The 21623-nt window shown below is 38.8% G+C and overlaps 5 protein-coding genes across 5 annotated transcripts; all 5 read right to left on the reverse strand.

The window, feature by feature from the left end:
- Positions 1–583: 583 nt before the first annotated feature.
- LOC115426827 (protocadherin beta-15-like) lies at positions 584–3109 on the reverse strand. The gene has a single exon (XM_030145057.1). It carries the CDS (start codon positions 3020–3022, stop codon positions 584–586), a length of 2439 nt encoding a protein of 812 aa, XP_030000917.1. The 5' UTR covers positions 3023–3109.
- Positions 3110–7516: 4407 nt separating this feature from the next.
- On the reverse strand, positions 7517–9880 carry LOC115426828 (protocadherin alpha-8-like). The gene has a single exon (XM_030145058.1). It carries the CDS (start codon positions 9878–9880, stop codon positions 7517–7519), a length of 2364 nt encoding a protein of 787 aa, XP_030000918.1.
- A 1391-nt stretch (positions 9881–11271) lies between these two features.
- LOC115427659 (protocadherin alpha-3-like) lies at positions 11272–13635 on the reverse strand. Its single transcript, XM_030146296.1, has one exon. The coding sequence runs from the start codon at positions 13633–13635 to the stop codon at positions 11272–11274; it is 2364 nt and encodes a 787-aa protein (XP_030002156.1).
- Positions 13636–15071: 1436 nt separating this feature from the next.
- LOC115426829 (protocadherin alpha-3-like) lies at positions 15072–17535 on the reverse strand. Its single transcript, XM_030145059.1, has one exon. It carries the CDS (start codon positions 17493–17495, stop codon positions 15072–15074), a length of 2424 nt encoding a protein of 807 aa, XP_030000919.1. The 5' UTR covers positions 17496–17535.
- A 1286-nt stretch (positions 17536–18821) lies between these two features.
- Positions 18822–21366, reverse strand: LOC115426830 (protocadherin beta-15-like). Its single transcript, XM_030145060.1, has one exon. It carries the CDS (start codon positions 21348–21350, stop codon positions 18822–18824), a length of 2529 nt encoding a protein of 842 aa, XP_030000920.1. The 5' UTR covers positions 21351–21366.
- Positions 21367–21623: the final 257 nt, after the last annotated feature.

A 21623-nucleotide genomic window follows, 5' to 3' on the forward strand; every position in this document is an offset into this window, starting at 1 on the left:
ACTGCATTTCCTGGTATGCCAGAACCTGAGTGGACATGACCTATGGATGCATCTAATTTTTCAAGAGATCATCAATAAGTTGTCGTAGAATCTTGTTTCTTATTAGACAGTTCCCTTTCCGCTGAAACAACGAAAGATGAAAATGTGTGTAAAGTGTTGATGTAAGGTGCTAATTCAATGTGCAGTTAGTGCTTCTTTTTTTTGGGGGGGGGGGGGGGGGCAGTGGTTAATGAGCAATCTGATTGTTTTCAAGTCTTTCCTCATCTAGACAATCAAACCACAACAAAATGTCAAACTCCATTCCTAGTCCTCATATTTGCCCTTAAGGCTAAGGCTGAAACCATAAGCTACATCTACCAAATCCAGAAATCGCTCACTAGAGTCATAGATGTATGGTGTACCTTAAAGTCCTGGTTTTCAGGACCATGGACAGCAAACACATATCTTTTCAAGCGAAAACTTCATCCATATACTTTCTCTCTCTTAGTGTTTGATAGTTTGTTAGTTAATTAATTAGATTGTTCTTATTCTACTTTTTATTTTGTTTACTGACAAACTATTTTAGGAACATGAAAAGCAATGTTTAAGCTGAATTCAATGAAGCTAAATCATTCAAGATACATTGGACAAAAGACTGTTTTTGAAGTCTTACCTCTCCAGATGCTTTTCTCCTGTCAGGTAGAACCAGAGTATTTGCATTACTTCCAGGGACTATAGTAGATCCTATACTCATTCTGGGTCCAACCAACATGTATCGTTTGTCTCCAGATCTGTACTGGATGCTGTGACACAGTGTCCCATCATAATTTTTATCTTCCAGATATTTAGATGTATAGTCTGTGGACTTGGAGCACTGCATTGCAATTAGAACAATGATACTGATGATAAAAAGTGCTGAAACTGAGCCCAAAGTTATCATCAGATAAAAAGTCACATTACTGTCATCATCCTTTGCTGCACTTTTCACATCAGAAGCTGCAAAAGCTTCCTTTGGCTCCACAACTTTGACAACCACAGTAGCTGTTGCTGACAGTGAAACGTTCCCATTGTCTTTGACCAGTATGACCAGTTTGTGCTCAGCCTCGTCTGTTTCTGTGAATGAGCGAAGTGTTCTGATCTGTCCTGTGTAGCGGTCCAAACCAAACAGACTGTGGTCAGTAACTTCCTGCAGTGAAAACAGTAACCAGCCGTTATATCCTATATCAGCATCATAGGCTCTGACTTTAGTCACCAAGTGTCCTGCGTTGACATTCCGTGGAATCTCCTCCACACCTTCAGCAGAACCGTTGGAGCTGAGCGGATACAGAATGACTGGAGCGTTGTCGTTCTGATCCAGAATGAACACGTTCACTGTCACGTTGTTGCTCAGTGACGGAGTTCCAGAATCTGTGGCGACAACTTGGAACTGGAACGTTTTCAGAGTTTCAAAGTCAAAACTTTTTAGTGCTGTGACGTGTCCATTATCCGAATTAATATTTAGAAAAGACATGATATCGTTCTGACTTCCGTCCCTCGCTATATGATAGGAAATCACTGCATTATTGTCTAAATCATCATCTGCTGCGCTTACAGAGAGTATTGACTGACCGGCAACGTTGTTTTCAATCAGATAAAATTCTAAAGGACTTTGATGAAAATGTGGACTGTTGTCATTTACATCTGATATCTGAATATTGAGGGTTTTTAAAGTTGATAATGGAGGCTCACCACAATCTGTAGCTTTTATTTTTAGTTCGTAAAATGACACCTTTTCTCGATCCAGTAATCCCTTAGTGACTATTGAATATGTGTTCTCCTTATAAGAGGGCTTTAACTCAAAAGGTACGTCATTTGTTATCTGTAGAATAATTTTACCATTAACACCAGAGTCTTTATCTCTAACTCTAATCAGTGAAATAACAGTACCAGGCTTTGAATCTTCAGGTACTGTATTAGACAGTGAAGTGACTTCTATTTCTGGTGCATTATCGTTGACGTCTGTTATTTTTATTATAACCCTACATTCACCTGTAAGTGGAGGTGTTCCTTTATCTGATGCCTCAATGTCAAGTTCATACATATCATTTTCTTCGTAATTTACCAATCCTTTAATTTTAATTTCTCCAGTTAATTCCTCCACTTCAAAAATATCATAGACCTTCTGCTTTAACGTTTTACCAAGACTGTATTCAATTTCGCCGTTCGTACCTTCATCTGGATCGGTTGCATTCATTTTAAATATTGGCGTCTTGAGAGGAATGTTTTCTTGAATTGTAATATGATAAACCTCCTGACTGAAAATCGGTATATTATCATTACTATCAAGAACAATAATGGTTATATTTAATGTTCCTGTTCTTTGAGGTTTACCTCCATCAACTGCTGTGACCAAAAGATTGTGTTCTCTCTTTTCTTCTCTATCGAGCGGTTTTTTTAGCTTCAAAAATGGTATTTTTTCCACGTCATTTTGACGAATATTTACCTCAAAATGTTCATTTGAGGTTAAAGTGTATGTGCGAATCGAGTTTATTCCTGCATCTGGATCACGAGCAGAGTGCAGCTGAAATCGCTTTCCGGGCGACGTGTGCTCCGCTATTTCAAACGTTTGTTCACTTTCAGGAAAACTAGGAGAGTGATCATTTACATCAGTGATTTCTACAACTACATAATGTATTTCCAACGGGTTTTCGACAAGAATTTTAAGCTCAATGAGACACGCACCGCTGCCCTGACACAGCTCCTCTCTGTCGATGTGGTTATGAACGTACAATGCTCCATTATCTGGGTTTACCTCAAAAATACCATCCTTATTTTCAGAAACAACTCGAAACCGCCGATCACTCAAAGAAGCAATGTCAAGACCAAGATCCTTTGCAATATTTCCAACAACAGTTCCGTCTTTTACCTCCTCGGGAATTGAATATCTTATCTGAGCCAAACCCGGCTGTACGAAGAACAACAAGAAAGCTGAACAAAAAACAATCCAGGAGTAATCCTTCCCTCGAGTGTCTTTTTCCTCCCCCATCCTTGTCCAACCTTCCATTAATGCTGTTTTCTTTATACTTTCACAAACATTATTATGTCAGGCCGATACTGTTCGTCATTTCATGAACTGGCGTGATTAATTCAAGTGATCCCTCTGCTCTACTGAGATGGCAAACAAAAGGGGTGTAAGGGGAGGGACGAAATCAGCTTTGGTTTCTGTCTGTAATAGTGACACCCGTTGGTACAAACTGAGAGCAGCCCACACTGGATCTTACATGAAGAAATAATACAGTTGGTAGTTATCTAAAAGCAGACGAGCGTGTTTGTTAGTGTGCCTGACAGTACCTGCCCTTATCTTCAAACTGGAATACAAGTCAGCATTTATTTCCAAATAGTCTCGATGCAGCAACGAATTCTGCAAGTGCCCGATGTATGAGATGTATTTACTGGGAGGGAGGGAATTGACCTACTTATCAAACCACAACCAAATATTTTAATAGGCTAAACCAGCCCCTGCTCAAGCTCCCTTTTATTTGTTCTAGAAGCTGTTATATGATATGAGACTGAGTGGAACACGGCGGTATATTTAGACTATGTTATTGTTATTTTTGTTTAATACATAGTGAATAATTTGATTTAGCTACACAGAATATTGGTATTTTCTCACTGATTATCTTCCGTTATTTTCAAGCCATTCAAACAAACAAACAAAAAAAGTTACATTTCTGGCATGGATCCTGTTGCACGTAATATCACAATGTTACACTCTGTGGTCCTCATGTTTTCGTGCCAGGGCAGAAACTTTAGGCATAATTTGTCAAATCCACAAGTAATTTACAGATATCATGCAATGCATGCTCTTCCATAGAACTCTGGACTGTTAAATTTTACTCTCATCTATGACCTGCTCTTTAGAACCATGGAAAGCAATCACATTTATTTTCAGTTTTAAAGTTTATGTACAGAAGATATCTCTAAGAAAACAACCACAGCCATTTTGTTGAAACTTCTAATAGAGACCCACGTTAGACATGAAAAAATCAGTTTGCTGACAAAAAAATTAAGGGAGGTATGAGTGAACGTTAGAATAAGATAAAATCGCCAACATTGCCATAAATGGACAATTTTTTTAATTAATTTCTTTTTTTTTGGGGGGGGCGGCTTACCTCTCCAGATGCTTTTCTCCTGTCAGGTAGAACCAGAGTATTCGCATTACTTCCAGGGACTATAGTAGATCCTATACTCATTCTGGGCCCAACCAACATGTACCGTTTGTCTCCAGATCTGTACTGGATGCTGTGACACAGTGTTCCATCATAATTTTTATCCTCCAGATATTTAGATGTATAGTCTGTGGACTTGGAGCACTGCATTGCAATGAGCACAATGATACTGATGATAAAAAGTGCTGAAACTGAGCCCAAAGTTATCATCAGATAAAAAGTCACATTACTGTCATCATCCTTTGATGCACTTTTCACATCAGAAGCTGCAAAAGCCTCCTTTGGCTCCACAACTTTGACAACCACAGTAGCTGTTGCTGACAGTGAAACGTTCCCATTGTCTTTGACCAGTATGACCAGTTTGTGCTCAGCCTCGTCTGTTTCTGTGAATGAGCGAAGTGTTCTGATCTGTCCTGTGTAGCGGTCCAAACCAAACAGACTGTGGTCAGTAACTTCCTGCAGTGAAAACAGTAACCAGCCGTTATATCCTATATCAGCATCATAGGCTCTGACTTTAGTCACCAAGTGTCCTGCGTTGACATTCCGTGGAATCTCCTCCACACCTTCAGCAGAACCGTTGGAGCTGAGTGGATACAGAATGACTGGAGCGTTGTCGTTCTGATCCAGAATGAACACGTTGACTGTCACGTTGTTACTCAGTGACGGAGTTCCAGAATCTGTGGCGACAACTTGGAACTGGAACGTTTTCAGAGTTTCAAAGTCAAAACTTTTCAGAGCTGTGATGTGTCCATTATCAGAGTTAATATTTAGAAAAGACATGATGTCATTTTGACTTCCGTCCCTCGCTATATGATAGGAAATCACTGAATTATTGTCCAAATCATCATCTGCTGCGCTTACAGAGAGTATTGACTGACCAGCAACGTTGTTTTCAATCAGATAAAATTCTAAAGGACTTTGTCTGAAATGTGGACTGTTGTCATTTACATCTGATATCTGAATATTGAGGGTTTTAAAAGCTGATAATGGAGGCTCACCACAATCTGTAGCTTTTATTGTTATTTCATAAAATGACACCTTTTCTCGATCCAGTAATCCCTTTGTGACTATTGAATATGTGTTCTCCTTATAGGAGGGCTTTAACTCAAAAGGTACGTCATTTGTTATGTGTAGAATAATTTTACCATTTACACCAGAGTCTTTATCTTTAACTCTAATGAGAGAAATAACTGTACCAGGCTTTGAATCTTCAGATACTGTATTAGACAGTGAAGTGACTTCTATTTCTGGTGCATTATCGTTGACATCTATTATTTTTATAATAACTCTACATTCACCTGTAAATGGAGGTGTTCCTTTATCTGATGCTTCAACGTCCAGTTCATATAAATCAGTTTCTTCATAATTCACTGAACCTTTGACACGAATCTCTCCAGATATTTTGTCCAACTCAAAAATGTCATAAATTTCCCGCATTAATGTTTTTCCTAGGCTGTATTCAATTTCTCCATACGAACCCTCATCTGAATCTGTTGCATTTATTCTAAATATTGACGTTCCAACCGGAACGTTTTCTTGAATTGCAATTTGATAAACCTCTTGGCTGAAAATCGGTTTATTATCATTACTGTCAAGAACAATGATGGAAACATTTAAAGTACCAGACCTTGGTGGTTTACCTCCATCAACTGCTGTGACCAGAAGAGTGTGTTTGTTGATCTGTTCTCTGTCTAATGATTTCTTTAACACTAAAAATGGTATCTTACTGGAATCACGTTGCCTGATATTTATTTCAAAATGCTCATTTGAGGTTAGAGTGTATGTACGAATTGAATTTATTCCTGCATCTGGATCACGAGCAGAGTGCAGCTGAAATCGCTTTCCGGGCGACGTGTGCTCCGCGATTTCAAACGTTTGCTCATTTTCGGGAAAACTCGGAGAGTGGTCATTTACATCAGTAATTTCCACAACTACATAATGTATTTCCAATGGGTTTTCGACAAGAATTTTTAGCTCCATGAGACACGTACCGCTTCCCTGACACAGCTCCTCCCTATCGATGTGGCTATGAACGTACAGTGCTCCATTATCTGGATTTGCCTCAAAAATACCGTCCTTTGTTTCAGAAACAACACGAAACCGTCGATCACTCAAAGAAGCAATGTCAAGACCAAGATCCTTTGCAACATTTCCAACAACAGTTCCGTCTTTTACCTCCTCGGGAGTGGAATACCTTATCTGAGCCAAACCCGGCTGTCCGAAAAAAAGCAGGAGAGCCGTGTAAAAAGCAGTCCAGCAGAAATTCCGTTCTCGAGTTTCGTTCCTCATCCTTCATCAACAACCCAATCTTACTATGAGCCGTATCCTTCCATAAATGTTAAACATGTACTCCGATGCACAGCGTTATTACGTGTACGGATGGGTTTGATTCTAATGGTTCATCTGCTCAACTGAGATGACAAACAAAAGGGGTGTAAGGGGAGGGACAAAGTAGTGTCTAGGGTTTCTGTATGTAATAGTGACACCCGTTGGCAAAGACTGACAACAACTCAGACTTCATTTTACTTTGAAAACTGTTAGAGCGGTCAGATATAAAGTGAAGATAAACGTTTCTGATATTGTCTGTCTGCTCATGTCTAAAATGTAACATTAACATCAACATTTATCTCTAAATAGCATGTATTGGATGTAGCAATTCGTTCCATAGACAATGCCCTTAAGTTCCAGATGAAGGAGTTGCTGAAAACTGCATTTCCTGGTAGGCCAGAACCTGAGTGGACATGACCTATGGATGCATCTAATTTTTCAAGTGATCACGAATAGGTTGTTGTAAAATCCGGTTTCATATTAGACAGTTTCCTTTCCGCTGAAAAAACGATAGATGACAGTTTGTGTAAGGTGTTGACGTAAGGTGCTGATTCAATATGCGGTCATTGCTTTTTTTGGCCAGCGTGAACAATAGGATTGTTTTCAAGCCTTTCCTCAGCTAGATATTTAAACCACAACAAAATGTCAACCTCTGTCCCTATCCCTCATATTTGCCCTTAAGGCTAAGGCTGAAACCTTAGGTAACATCCACCAAATCCACAAGTCACTCACAGAAGTCATACATATATATGGTGTACCCTAAATTCCTGGTTTTCAGGACCATGGACAGCAAACGCATCTCCTGTCAGTTGAAACCTAGATCCATGGACTCTCTCTCAAAATGTTTGTGACAGATTGTTATTTAATAGTTACATTAGATTATTCCAAATTCACTTTTGATTTTGTTTTCTGACAAAGTATTTGGAGGACATAAAAAGCAATGCTTAAGCTGAATTCAAAGAAGTGAAATCAATCAAGACACATTGGACAAAAGACTGTTTTTAAAGTCTTACCTCTCCAGATGCTTTTCTCCTGTCAGGTAGAACCAGAGTATTTGCATTACTTCCAGGGACTATAGTAGATCCTATACTCATTCTGGGTCCAACCAACATGTACCGTTTGTCTCCAGATCTGTACTGGATGCTGTGACACAGTGTCCCATCATAATTGGTTTCTTGCATGTACTTTGAGGTATAGTCTGTGGTTTTGGAGCACTGCATTGCAATAAGAACAATGATACTGATGATAAAAAGTGCTGAAACTGAGCCCAAAGTTATCATCAGATAAAAAGTCACATTACTGTCATCATCCTTTGCTGGACTTTTCACATCAGAAGCTGCAAAAGCCTCCTTTGGCTCCACCACTTTGACAACCACAGTAGCTGTTGCTGACAGTGAAACGTTCCCATTGTCTTTGACCAGTATGACCAGTTTGTGCTCAGCCTCGTCTGTCTCTGTGAATGAGCGAAGTGTTCTGATCTGTCCTGTGTAGCGGTCCAAACCAAACAGACTGTGGTCAGTAACTTCCTGCAGTGAAAACAGTAACCAGCCGTTATATCCTATATCAGCATCATAGGCTCTGACTTTAGTCACCAAGTGTCCTGCGTTGACATTCCGTGGAATCTCCTCCACACCTTCAGCAGAACCGTTGGAGCTGAGTGGATACAGAATGACTGGAGCGTTGTCGTTCTGATCCAGAATGAACACGTTGACTGTCACGTTGTTGCTCAGTGACGGAGTTCCAGAATCTGTGGCGACAACTTGGAACTGGAACGTTTTCAGAGTTTCAAAGTCGAAACTTTTCAGAGCTGTGATGTGTCCATTATCAGAGTTAATATTTAGAAACGACATGATGTCATTTTGACTCGCGTCCCTCGCTATATGATAGGAAATCACTGCATTATTGTCTAAATCATCATCTGTTGCGCTTACAGAGAGTATTGACTGACCAGCAACGTTATTTTCCAGCAAATAAAATTCTAAAGGACTTTGTTGGAAATGTGGACTGTTGTCATTTACATCTGATATCTGAATATTGAGGGTTTTTAAAGTTGATAATGGAGGGTCACCACAATCTGTAGCTTTTATTGTTATTTCATAAAATGACACCTTTTCTCGATCCAGTAATCCCTTAGTGACTACTGAATATGTGTTCTCCTTATAGGAGGACTTTAACTCAAAAGGTACGTCATTTATTATTTGTAAAATTATTTTTCCATTAATACCAGAGTCTTTATCTTTAACTCTAATAAGTGAAATAACAGTACCAGGCTTTGAATCTTCAGATACTGTATTAGACAGTGTGGTGACTTCTATTTCTGGTGCATTATCGTTGACATCTGTTATTTTTATTATGATCCTACATTCTCCTGTCAGTGGAGGTGTTCCTTTATCTGATGCCTCAATATCAAGTTCATACAAATCGTTGTCTTCGTAATCTATTAATCCTGTAATTCTTATTTCTCCATTTAGTTCGTCTACTTCAAAAATATCATAAACCTTCTCCCTCAGCGTTTTACCTAGACTGTATTCAATTTCACCGTTTATACCTTCATCTGGATCAGTAGCATTCATTTTAAATATCGGTGTCTTGAGAGGAATATTTTCTTGAATTGTAATATGATAAGCTTCCTGACTGAAAATCGGTTTATTATCGTTACTATCAAGAACAATAATGGTTATATTTAATGTCCCTGTTCTTTGAGGTTTACCCCCATCAACCGCTGTCACAAAAAGCTTGTGTTCTCTCTTTTCTTCTCTATCGAGCGGCTTTTTCAGGACTAAAAATGGTATTTTCTCCACATCATTTTGACGGATATTTATCTCAAAATGTTCATTTGAGGTCAATGTATATGTTCGAATTGAATTGATTCCAGCATCGGGATCACGAGCGGTGTGCAGCTGAAATCGCTTTCCGGGCGATGTTAGTTCACCTATTTCAAACGTCTGGTTATTCTTAGTAAAACTCGGAGAATGATCATTTACATCAGTGATTTCTACAACTACATAATGTATTTCCAACGGGTTTTCGACAAGGATTTTTAGCTCCATGAGACACGCACCGCTGCCCTGACACAGCTCCTCTCTGTCGATGTGGTTATGAACGTACAATGCTCCATTATCTGGGTTTACCTCAAAAATACCATCCTTAGTTTCAGAAACAACTCGAAACCGCCGATCACTCAAAGAAGCAATGTCAAGACCAAGATCCTTTGCAATATTTCCAACAACAGTTCCGTCTTTTACCTCCTCGGGAATTGAATATCTTATCTGAGCCAAACCCGGCTGTACGAAGAACAACAAGAAAGCTGAACAAAAAGCAATCCAGGAGTAATCCTTCCCTCGAGTGTCTTTTTCCTCCCCCATCCTTGTCCAACCTTCTATTAATGCTGTTTTCTTTATACTTTCACAAACATTATTATGTCAGGCCGATACTGTTCGTCATTTCATGAACTGGCGTGATTAATTCAAGTGATCCCTCTGCTCTACTGAGATGGCAAACAAAAGGGGTGTAAGGGGAGGGACGAAATCAGCTTTGGTTTCTGTCTGTAATAGTGACACCCGTTGGTACAAACTGAGAGCAGCCCACACTGCATCTTACATGAAGAAATAATACAGTTGGTAGTTATCTAAAAGCAGACGAGCGTGTTTGTTAGTGTGCCTGACAGTACCTGCCCTTATCTTCAAACTGGAATACAAGTCAGCATTTATTTCCAAATAGTCTCGATGCAGCAACGAATTCTGCAAGTGCCCGATGTATAAGTTGTTTAAAAATGTATTTACCAGGAGGGAAAGACCTGACCTGATTTATCAAACCACAACCAAATATTTTAATACGAGGGCTGTTCAATAAGTTCATGGCCTCACCCAGAAATACTGGTTGTTATAATACAGGATGTTACATTCTTTCGTGATGGGATAGTGATGCTTGAACATCGATGGACCAAGTGCATTGCTGTAAATGGAGATTATGTTGAAAAATAAAATATAAATTATCAGTCTGTGTTGTTCTGTTCTGGGTGAGGCCATGAACTTATTGAACGGCCCTCGTAGGCTAAACCAGCCCCTGCTCAAGCTCCCTTTTATTTGTTCTAGAAGCTGTTATATGATAGAGACTGAGTGGAACACGGCTGTATATTTAGAGTATCTTATTGCTATTTTGTTTAATACATAGTGAATAATTTGATTTAACTTTTGGTTAAATTTAAACAATAAACTAAACTAAATTTAAAAATTAAACTTAAATTTTGGTATTTTCTCACCGATTATCTTCCGTTATTTTCAAGCCTTTTTTCTTCAGGACCAATAAACAAAAAGTTACATTTCTGGCATGGATCCTGTTGCACATAGTGTCACAATGTTACACTCTGTGGTCCACATGCTTTCGTGCCAGGGCCGAAACTTAAGGCATAATTTGTCAAATCCACAAGTCATTTACAGAAATTATGTAATGCATGCTCTTCCATAGAACTCTACACAGTGTTCACTTTTACTGTCATCTATGACCTGCTCTTTAGGACCATAGACAGCAATCACATTTATTTTCAGTTTTAAATTTCATGTACACAGCATATCTCTAAGAAGAAAATCACAGCCATTTTTTTAAAACTTCTAATAGAGACCCATGTAAGATCTACAAAAAAACCAAAAACAAACAAAAAAAAACCATCTGTTTGCTGACAAAACTGAGAAGTAAGAGTGAATGTTTGAATAAGTTTGGAGAACCTACATTGCTATAAATGACAAGCATTTGTTTTTTAAAGTCTTACCTCTCCAGATGCTTTTCTCCTGTCAGGTAGAACCAGAGTATTGGCATTACTTCCAGGGACTATAGTAGATCCTATACTCATTCTGGGTCCAACCAACATGTACCGTTTGTCTCCAGATCTGTACTGGATGCTGTGACACAGTGTTCCATCATAATTTTTATCCTCCAGATATTTAGATGTATAGTCTGTGGTTTTGGAGCACTGCATTGCAATAAGAACAATGATACTGATGATAAAAAGTGCTGAAACTGAGCCCAAAGTTATCATCAGATAAAAAGTCACATTACTGTCATCATCCTTTGCTGGACTTTTAACATCAGAAGCTGCAAAAGCCTCCTTTGGCTCCACAACTTTGACAACCACAGTAGCTGTTGCTGACAGTGAAACGTTCCCATTGTCTTTGACCAGTATGACCAGTTTGTGCTCAGCCTCGTCTGTTTCTGTGAATGAGCGAAGTGTTCTGATCTGTCCTGTGTAGCGGTCCAAACCAAACAGACTGTGGTCAGTAACTTCCTGCAGTGAAAACAGTAACCAGCCGTTATATCCTATATCAGCATCATAGGCTCTGACTTTAGTCACCAAGTGTCCTGCGTTGACATTCCGTGGAATCTCTTCCACACCTTCAGCAGAACCGTTGGAGCTGAGTGGATACAGAATGACTGGAGCGTTGTCGTTCTGATCCAGAATGAACACGTTGACTGTCACGTTGTTGCTCAGTGACGGAGTTCCAGAATCTGTGGCGACAACTTGGAACTGAAACTTTTTCAGAGTTTCAAAGTCAAAACTTTTCAGAGCTGTGATGTGTCCATTATCTGAATTAATATTTAAAAAAGACATAATGTCATTCTGACTTCCGTCCCTCGCTATATGATAGGAAATCACTGCATTATTGTCCAAATCATCATCTGTTGCGCTTACAGAGAGTATTGACTGACCAGCAACGTTGTTTTCAATCAGATAAAACTCTAAAGGACTTTGTTGGAAACGAGGACTGTTGTCATTTACATCTGATATCTGAATATTGAGGGTTTTAAAAGTTGATAATGAAGGCTCACCACAATCTGTAGCTTTTATTGTTATTTCATAAAATGACACTTTCTCACGATCCAGTAATCCCTTAGTGACTATTGAATATGTGTTCTCCTTATAGGAGGGCTTTAACTCAAAAGGTACGTCATTTGTTATGTGTAAAATAATTTTACCATTTACACCAGAGTCTTTATCCGTAACACTAATTAAAGAAATAACTGTACCAGGCTTTGAATCTTCAGATACTATATTGGACAGTGAAGTGACTTCTATTTCTGGTGCATTATCGTTGACATCTATTATTTTTATAATAACCCTACATTCACCTGTTTCTGGAGGCGTTCCTTTATCTGATGCTTCAACGTCCAGTTCATATAAATCAGTTTCTTCATAATTCACTGAATTCTTTACCCTAATATCTCCAGATATTTTGTCTAACTCAAAAATGTCATAAACGTCCCGCATTAATGTTTTTCCTAGGCTGTATTCAATTTCTCCATTCGAACCCTCATCTGAATCTGTTGCATTCATTCTAAATATTGATGTTCCGACCGGAACGTTTTCTTGAATTGCAATTTGATAAACCTCTTGGCTGAAAATCGGTTTATTATCATTACTGTCAAGAACAATGATGGAAACATTTAAAGTACCAGATCTCGGTGGTTTACCTCCATCAACTGCTGTGACAAGAAGAGTGTGTTTGTTGATCTGTTCTCTGTCTAATGATTTCTTTAACACTAAAAATGGTATCTTACTGGAATCACGTTGCCTGATATTTATTTCAAAATGCTCATTTGAGGTCAAGGTGTATGTACGAATTGAATTTATTCCTGCATCTGGATCACGAGCAGAGTGCAGCTGAAATCGCTTTCCGGGCGACGTGTGCTCCGATATTTCAAAGGTTTGTTCACTTTCGGGAAAACTAGGAGAGTGATCATTTACATCAGTGATTTCCACAACTACATAATGTATTTCCAAAGGGTTTTCGACCAGAATTTTCAGTTCCATTAGACATGTACCGCTTCCCTGACACAGCTCCTCTCTGTCAATATGGTTATGAACGTACAATGCCCCATTATCTGGGTTTACCTCGAAAATTGCGTCCTTAGTCCCAGATACAACACGAAACCGTCGATCACCCAAAGAGCCGATGTCAAGACCAAGATCCTTTGCAACATTTCCAACAACAGTTCCGTCTTTTACCTCCTCTGGAACAGAGTATCTTATCTGAGCCGAAACCGGCCGTCCGAATAAAAGCAGGAGAGTTAAATAAAAAACAATCCAGGAGTAATCCCTAATGAGATTTTTTGTTTCGGTCCCCATTCTTTTCCAGCAAGACCTCCAGATTAGGAGTTTGTTCTTTACGAAACTATTATTTCGTGCAAACGGTACATCGCAGCATTTCGTGTACTGATTCCTTTGCTCTTTTGAAATGACAGACAAAGGGGTTATGAGGGGAGGAGCAAGACTATTTGTGGTTTATTTGTGTCATAGTGACACCCACAGGGAAGAACTGAGAGCTACCTTTTTATATATTTTATAAATGAAAGCCTATCTACGATAGGCGTCTTGAATTGTATATCTGCATATCTATTTTGTGTGGTTGTCAGTCACTGTATTTCCCTCACAATTAAAAAAAAAATTAACACATTTTTCACATTGTTTCAACTTGTCAGATGGCTTACGAATTATTTCATACAAAATTCATCAATTGTACAGGTATGTTCCTCGATGCTGTTTTAGACACTGTATGACTTCCAACCTATACTTGCTCTTCAGCACCATGGATAGCGACCTTAGTTCTTTCTAAAGTATTAAAACGTGTTTTTTGTTGAGCAGTGAAAGGAGCTACGAACCTAAAGTGCGGTAACATCAGTGCTAATGGAAATATACGAACTAGTTTGGGCTTTTTTTTTGGGGGGGGGGGGGGTTCGAAACTGAAAATGGCTCAACACGCTACATCATGTTTTAAAATCATTCTGTGCCTTTCCTCATTTTAATGTGTATTCAGCAGTTTATAGCATTTTACGTGATGAAATATGTGTTAAAAATCAGTTTAAATGTGCTCTTTTCAGACATGTGTTGTCAACCTGCCCTTCAGGCGAAATGTGCTAAATTTCGCTCATTGTAACAGAGCTCGATTCGGAACACCCAGAGTCCATTAAAAATACTGTCAAAAGTGTGTCTTATATCGTGACCTGAACTAACATGTGGATCCACTAAAGACACAAGAACACCGATCGCCGATTGAGGAGGCAGATGAGTCTGGTTGGCTTACAAAGGACAACAGGCGTTCATGTCCCTGTGGAGAAAAACCCTAACCCTAACCCTGACGATAAAGAGGACGAAATATTATATTTTTGTCGGGCCACTGTAAATGGTAAAACATTTTTTTTTTTAAATCAAAAATAGACCTTTATATGGTACTGTGGGTGTCTTGTGATTCTCTTTTGAATTTTATTGTAATTCCTGTCATTCATCTACCTGTTCATTCAGCCCCTCTTTTCATCTTTTTTTTCCCGACTTTACACCACTGATAAAACTTACGCAGCTGATGAACTTTGACTTTCAACTGGGGTAATGTTACACTTTTATGACAAAGGAAACCTGGTTCAGCTTAAGATCTTCCTTATATTTCACACAGCAACAAAGCAGCATTCTCAAACCTTTGAGAAATTGGTTCTTATTTCTTGTAGAATATATTAGTTATTGTTCAAGCCGAATTAGATTCTGTTCATTATTACCAACGTGTTTTTTAGTCATAGGATAAAATAAGCAAGGATTTCAATGTTTCTAGACACAGTAGACACAATGTTTGTTTTCAGTCTTACCTCTCCAGATGCCTTCCTCCTGTCAGGTAGAACCAGAGTATTTGCATGACTTCCAGGGACTATAGTAGATCCTATACTCATTCTGGGTCCAACCAACATGTACCGTTTGTCTCCAGATCTGTACTGGATGCTGTGACACAGTGTTCCATCATAATTTTTATCCTCCAGATATTTAGATGTATAGTCTGTGGACTTGGAGCACTGCATTGCAATAAGAACAATGATACTGATGATAAAAAGTGCTGAAACTGAGCCCAAAGTTATCATCAGATAAAAAGTCACATTACTGTCATCATCCTTTGATGCACTTTTCACATCAGAAGCTGCAAAAGCCTCCTTTGGCTCCACAACTTTGACAACCACAGTAGCTGTTGCTGACAGTGAAACGTTCCCATTGTCTTTGACCAGTATGACCAGTTTGTGCTCAGCTTCGTCTGTTTCTGTGAATGAGCGAAGTGTTCTGATCTGTCCTGTGTAGCGGTCCAAACCAAACAGACTGTGGTCAGTAACTTCCTGCAGTGAAAACAGTAACCAGCCGTTATATCCTATATCAGCATCATAGGCTCTGACTTTAGTCACCAAGTGTCCTGCGTTGACATTCCGTGGAATCTCCTCCACACCTTCAGCAGAACCGTTGGAGCTGAGTGGATACAGAATGACTGGAGCGTTGTCGTTCTGATCCAGAATGAACACGTTGACTGTCACGTTGTTACTCAGTGACGGAGTTCCAGAATCTGTGGCGACAACTTGGAACTGAAATGTTTTCAGAGTTTCAAAGTCGAAACTTTTCAGAGCTGTGATGTGTCCATTATCAGAGTTAATATTTAGAAAAGACATGATGTCCTTTTGACTTCCGTCCCTCGCTATATGATAGGAAATCACTGCATTATTGTCCAAATCATCATCTGTTGCGCTTACAGAGAGTATTGACTGACCAGCAACGTTGTTTTCAATCAAATAAAATTCTAAAGGATTTTGTCTGAAATGTGGACTGTTGTCGTTTACATCTGATATCTGAATATTGAGGGTTTTAAAAGTTGATAATGAAGGCTCACCACAATCTGTAGCTTTTATTGTTATTTCATAAAATGACACTTTCTCACGATCCAGTAATCCCTTAGTGACTATTGAATATGTGTTCTCCTTATAGGAGGGCTTTAACTCAAAAGGTACGTCATTTGTTATGTGTAGAATAATTTTACCATTAACACCAGAGTCTTTATCCGTAACACTAATTAAAGAAATAACTGTACCAGGCTTTGAGTCTTCAGATACTGTATTAGACTGTGAAGTAACTTCTATTTCTGGTGCATTATCATTGACGTCTATTATTTTTATAATAACCCTACATTCACCTGTCAGTGGAGGTGTTCCTTTATCTGATGCTTCGACGTCCAGTTCATATAAATCAGTTTCTTCATAATTCACTGAACCTTTGACTCTAATTTCTCCAGATAAATTGTCCAACTCAAAAATGTCATATACTTCCCTCATTAATGTTTTTCCTAGGCTGTAATCAATTTCTCCATATGAACCCTCATCTGAATCTGTTGCATTCATTCTAAATATTGACGTTCCAACTGGAACGTTTTCTTGAATTGCAATTTGATAAATCTCTTGGCTGAAAATCGGTTTATTATCATTACTGTCAAGAACAATGATGGAAACATTTAAAGTACCAGACCTTGGTGGTTTACCTCCATCAACTGCTGTGACAAGAAGAGTGTGTTTGTTGATCTGTTCTCTGTCTAATGATTTCTTTAACACTAAAAATGGTATTTTATTTGAATCACGTTGCCTGATATTTATTTCAAAATGCTCATTTGAGGTCAAGGTGTATGTACGAATTGAATTTATTCCTGCATCTGGATCACGAGCAGAGTGCAGCTGAAATCGCTTTCCGGGCGACGTGTGCTCCGCTATTTCAAACGTTTGTTCATTTTCGGGAAAACTCGGAGAGTGATCATTTACATCAGTGATTTCCACAACTACATAATGTATTTCCAACGGGTTTTCGACCAGTATCTTTAGCTCCATGAGACATGTACCGCTTCCCTGACACAGCTCCTCTCTGTCAATATGGTTATGAACGTACAATGCCCCATTATCTGGGTTTACCTCAAAAATTGCTTCCTTAGTCCCAGACACAACACGAAACCGTCGATCACCCAAAGAGCCGATGTCAAGACCAAGATCCTTTGCAACATTTCCAACAACAGTTCCGTCTTTTACCTCCTCTGGAACAGAATATCTTATCTGAGCCGAAACCGGCCGTCCGAATAAAAGCAGGAGAGTTAAATAAAAAACAATCCAGGAGTAATCCCTAATTTGACTTTTTGTTTCGGTCCCCATCCTTATCCAGCAAGCCCTCAAGATTAGGAGTTTGTTCTTTACGAAACTATTATTTCGTGCAAACGGTACATCGCAGCATTTCATGTACTGATTCCTTTGCTCTTTTGAAATGACAGACAAAGGGGTTATGAGGGGAGGAGTAAGAGTATTTGTGGTTTATTTATGTAATAGTGACACCCACAGGGAAGAGCTGAGAGCAACCTTTAGTATATTTTATATGTAAAGCATATCTACGATCAGGCGTCTTGACATTGGATATCGACATATCTGTTTTGTGTGGTTGTCAGTCAGTGTGTTTCCCTAACAATTCAAAATTTAACACATTTTTCACATCGTTTCAACTTGTCAGATGGCTTACTAATTATTTCATACAAGACTCGATGTTGTTTTAAACACTGTATTACTTCCAACCTGTACTTGCTCTTCAGCACCATGGATAGCGATCTTAGTTCTTTCTAAAGTATTAAAACGTGTTTTGTTCAGCAGTGAAAGGAGCTACGAACCTAAAGTGCGGCAGCATCAGTGCTACATCATGTTTTAAAATCATTCTGTGCCGTCCCATATTATAATGTGTATTCAGCAGTTTCTAGTATTTTACATGATTGAATATGATTTAAAGTCAGTTTTAATGTGCTCTTTTCAGACATCTGTGGTCAACCTGCCCTTCAGTGGAAGTGTGTGATTCATTGTCTGATAAGGAAATCAAACTGTGACAGCGCTCGGTCTGGAACACCCAGAGTCCATTCAAAATACTGTCAAAAGTATGTCTTATATCGTGAGCTGAACTAACATGTGGAACCACCAAAGACACAAGAACACCGATTGAGGCAGTGGATGAGTCTGGTTGGCTTACAGAGAACAACGGGCGTTCATGTCCCTGTGGAAAAGAACCATCTGACTATAAAGAGGACAAAATATTCTATTTTTTTGTTCTAGGGCCACTGTAAGTGGTAAAGCAATATTTAAAAATAAAATCAAATCAAATCAAATCAAAAATAGACCTTCATATGGTACTTTGGGTGTCTTGTGATTCTCTTTTGAGTTTTACATTAATTCCTGTCATCCATCTACCTGTTCATTCAGCCCCTCTTTTCATCTTTTTTTCCCGACTCTACACCACCTATAAAACTTACGCAGCGGATGAATTTCGATTTTCAACTGGGGTAATGTTACACTTTTATGACATAGGAAACCTGGTTAAGCCTAAGATCCTCCTTATATTTCACACAGCAACAAAGCAGCATTCTCAAACCTTTAAGAAACTGATTCTTTATTCTTATAGAATATATTAGTTTTTGTTCAAGCCGAATTAGATTCTGTTCATTATTACCAACGTGTTTTTTTTAGACATAGGACAAAATAAACAAGGGTTTCAATGTTTTTAGACACAGTAGACAAAGTATTTGTTTTCAGTCTTACCTCTCCAGATGCTTTTCTCCTGTCAGGTAGAACCAGAGTATTTGCATTACTTCCAGGGACTATAGTAGATCCTATACTCATTCTGGGTCCAACCAACATGTACCGTTTGTCTCCAGATCTGTACTGGATGCTGTGACACAGTGTCCCATCATAATTTTTATCCTCTAAATATTTAGATGTATAGTCTGGGGTTTTGGAGCACTGCATTGCAATCAGCACAATGATACTGATGATAAAAAGTGCTGAAACTGAACCCAAAGTTATCATCAGATAAAAAGTCACATTACTGTCGTCATCCTTTGCTGGACTTTTCACATCAGAAGCTGCAAAAGCCTCCTTTGGCTCCACAACTTTGACAACCACAGTAACTGTTGCTGACAATGAAACGTTCCCATTGTCTTTGACCAGTATGACCAGTTTGTGCTCAGCCTCGTCTGTCTCTGTGAATGAGCGAAGTGTTCTGATCTGTCCTGTGTAGCGGTCCAAACCAAACAGACTGTGGTCAGTAACTTCCTGCAGTGAAAACAGTAACCAGCCGTTATATCCTATATCAGCATCATAGGCTCTGACTTTAGTCACCAAGTGTCCTGCGTTGACATTCCGTGGAATCTCCTCCACACCTTCAGCAGAACCGTTGGAGCTGAGTGGATATAGAATGACTGGAGCGTTGTCGTTTTGATCCAGAATGAACACGTTCACTGTCACGTTGTTGCTCAGTGACGGAGTTCCAGAATCTGTGGCGACAACTTGGAACTGAAATTTTTTCAGAGTTTCAAAGTCGAAACTTTTCAGAGCTGTGATGTGTCCATTATCAGAGTTAATATTTAGGAAAGACATAATATCGTTTTGACTTCCGTCCCTCGCTATATGATAGGAAATCACTGCATTATTGTCCAAATCATCATCTGTTGCGCTTACAGAGAGTATTGACTGACCAGCAACGTTGTTTTCAGTCAGATAAAACTCTAAAGGACTTTGTTGGAAACGAGGACTGTTGTCATTTACATCTGATATCTGAATACTGAGGGTCTTAAAAGTTGATAATGGAGGCTCACCACAATCTGTAGCTTTTATTGTTATTTCATAAAATGACACTTTTTCTCGATCCAGTAATCCCTTAGTGACTATTGAATATGTGTTCTCCTTATAGGAGGGCTTTAACTCAAAAGGTACGTCATTAGTTATTTGTACAATTATTTTACCATTAACACCAGAATCTTTATCCGTGACACTAATTAAAGACGTAACTGTACCAGGCTTTGAATCTTCAGATACTGTATTAGACAGTGAAGTGACTTCTATTTCTGGTGCATTATCATTGACATCTATTATTTTTATAATAACCCTACATTCACCCGTCATTGGAGGTGTTCCTTTATCTGATGCCTCAATATCCAGTTCATAAATATCGTTTTCTTCATAATCTACATTTCCTTTCACCAAAATTTCTCCAGTTAATTTTTCCACTTTGTAAATATCATAGACTTTCTGCTTCAACGTTTGTCCTAGGTTGTATTCAATTTCTCCATTTATTCCTTCATCTGGATCACTTGCATTGATTTTAAATATCGAAGTTCCTACAGGAACATTTTCTTTAATTGTAATTTCATAAACATCCTGACTGAAAACCGGCCGATTATCATTAATATCAAGAACAAGTATTGAAACATTTAATGTTCCAGATCTTTGAGGTTTACCTCCATCAAGTGCTGTTACCAAGAGATTTAATTTACTTTTTCGTTCTCTGTCTAATGATTTCTTTAACACTAAAAATGGTATTTTATCTGCATCGGTTTGTCGAATATTTATTTCAAAATGTTCGTTTGAGGTCAACGTGTATGTCCGGATAGAGTTTATTCCTGCATCTGGATCACGAGCAGAGTGCAACTGAAACCGTCTTCCCGGCAGTGTGTGCTCCGCTATTTCAAAGGTTTGGTCATTCTTAGCAAAACTAGGAGAGTGATCATTTACATCAGTGATTTCTACAACTACATAATGTATTTCTAACGGGTTTTCGACGAGAATTTTCAGTTCCATTAGACATGTACCGCTTCCCTGGCACAGCTCCTCTCTGTCAATATGGTTATGAACGTACAATGCCCCATCATCTGGATTTACCTCGAAAATTGCGTCCTTAGTTCCAGATACAACACGAAACCGTCGATCACTCAAAGAGCCGATGTCAAGACCAAGATCCTTTGCAACATTTCCAACAACAGTTCCGTCTTTTACCTCCTCTGGAACAGAATATCTTATCTGAGCCGAAACCGGCCGTCCGAATAACAGCAGTAGAGCTAAATAAAAAACAATCCAGGAGTAATCCCTCATAAGACTTTTTGTTTCGATCCCCATCCTTATCCAGCAAGCCCTTAAGATTTGGAGTTTGTTCCTTACAAAACTATTTTTTCGTGCACACGATACACCGCAGCATTTCATGTACTGGTGTGATTCCTATGCTCTTTTGAAATGACAAACAAAGGGGTTTTAAGGGGAGGAGCAAGACTATTTGTGGTTTACGTATGTAATAGTGACACCCACAGGGAAGAACTGAGAGCAACCCCTTGTATTTTTTTTTTAATTATAGAAAGACCAATCTAAGATCAGGCGTATTGACATTGTAAATCGGCGTTTATGTTACGTGTTGTTCTCCGTCACTGTATTTCCCCTAATAATTAAAAATTTCAACTTGCCAGAGGTCTTATTAGTTAT

The sequence above is a fragment of the Sphaeramia orbicularis genome, chromosome 10 (assembly GCF_902148855.1).
Source record: "Sphaeramia orbicularis chromosome 10, fSphaOr1.1, whole genome shotgun sequence".
Lineage (NCBI taxonomy): Eukaryota > Metazoa > Chordata > Actinopteri > Kurtiformes > Apogonidae > Sphaeramia > Sphaeramia orbicularis.

What these genes read in the sequence shown, in the direction of transcription:
- LOC115426827 (XM_030145057.1), bottom strand. Translation starts at nt 3,022, where the DNA reads ATGGAAGGTTGGACAAGGATGGGGGAGGAAAAAGACACTCGAGGGAAG.
- LOC115426828 (XM_030145058.1), bottom strand. Translation starts at nt 9,880, where the DNA reads ATGGGGGAGGAAAAAGACACTCGAGGGAAGGATTACTCCTGGATTGCT.
- LOC115427659 (XM_030146296.1), bottom strand. Translation starts at nt 13,635, where the DNA reads ATGGGGACCGAAACAAAAAATCTCATTAGGGATTACTCCTGGATTGTT.
- LOC115426829 (XM_030145059.1), bottom strand. Translation starts at nt 17,495, where the DNA reads ATGGGGACCGAAACAAAAAGTCAAATTAGGGATTACTCCTGGATTGTT.
- LOC115426830 (XM_030145060.1), bottom strand. Translation starts at nt 21,350, where the DNA reads ATGAAATGCTGCGGTGTATCGTGTGCACGAAAAAATAGTTTTGTAAGG.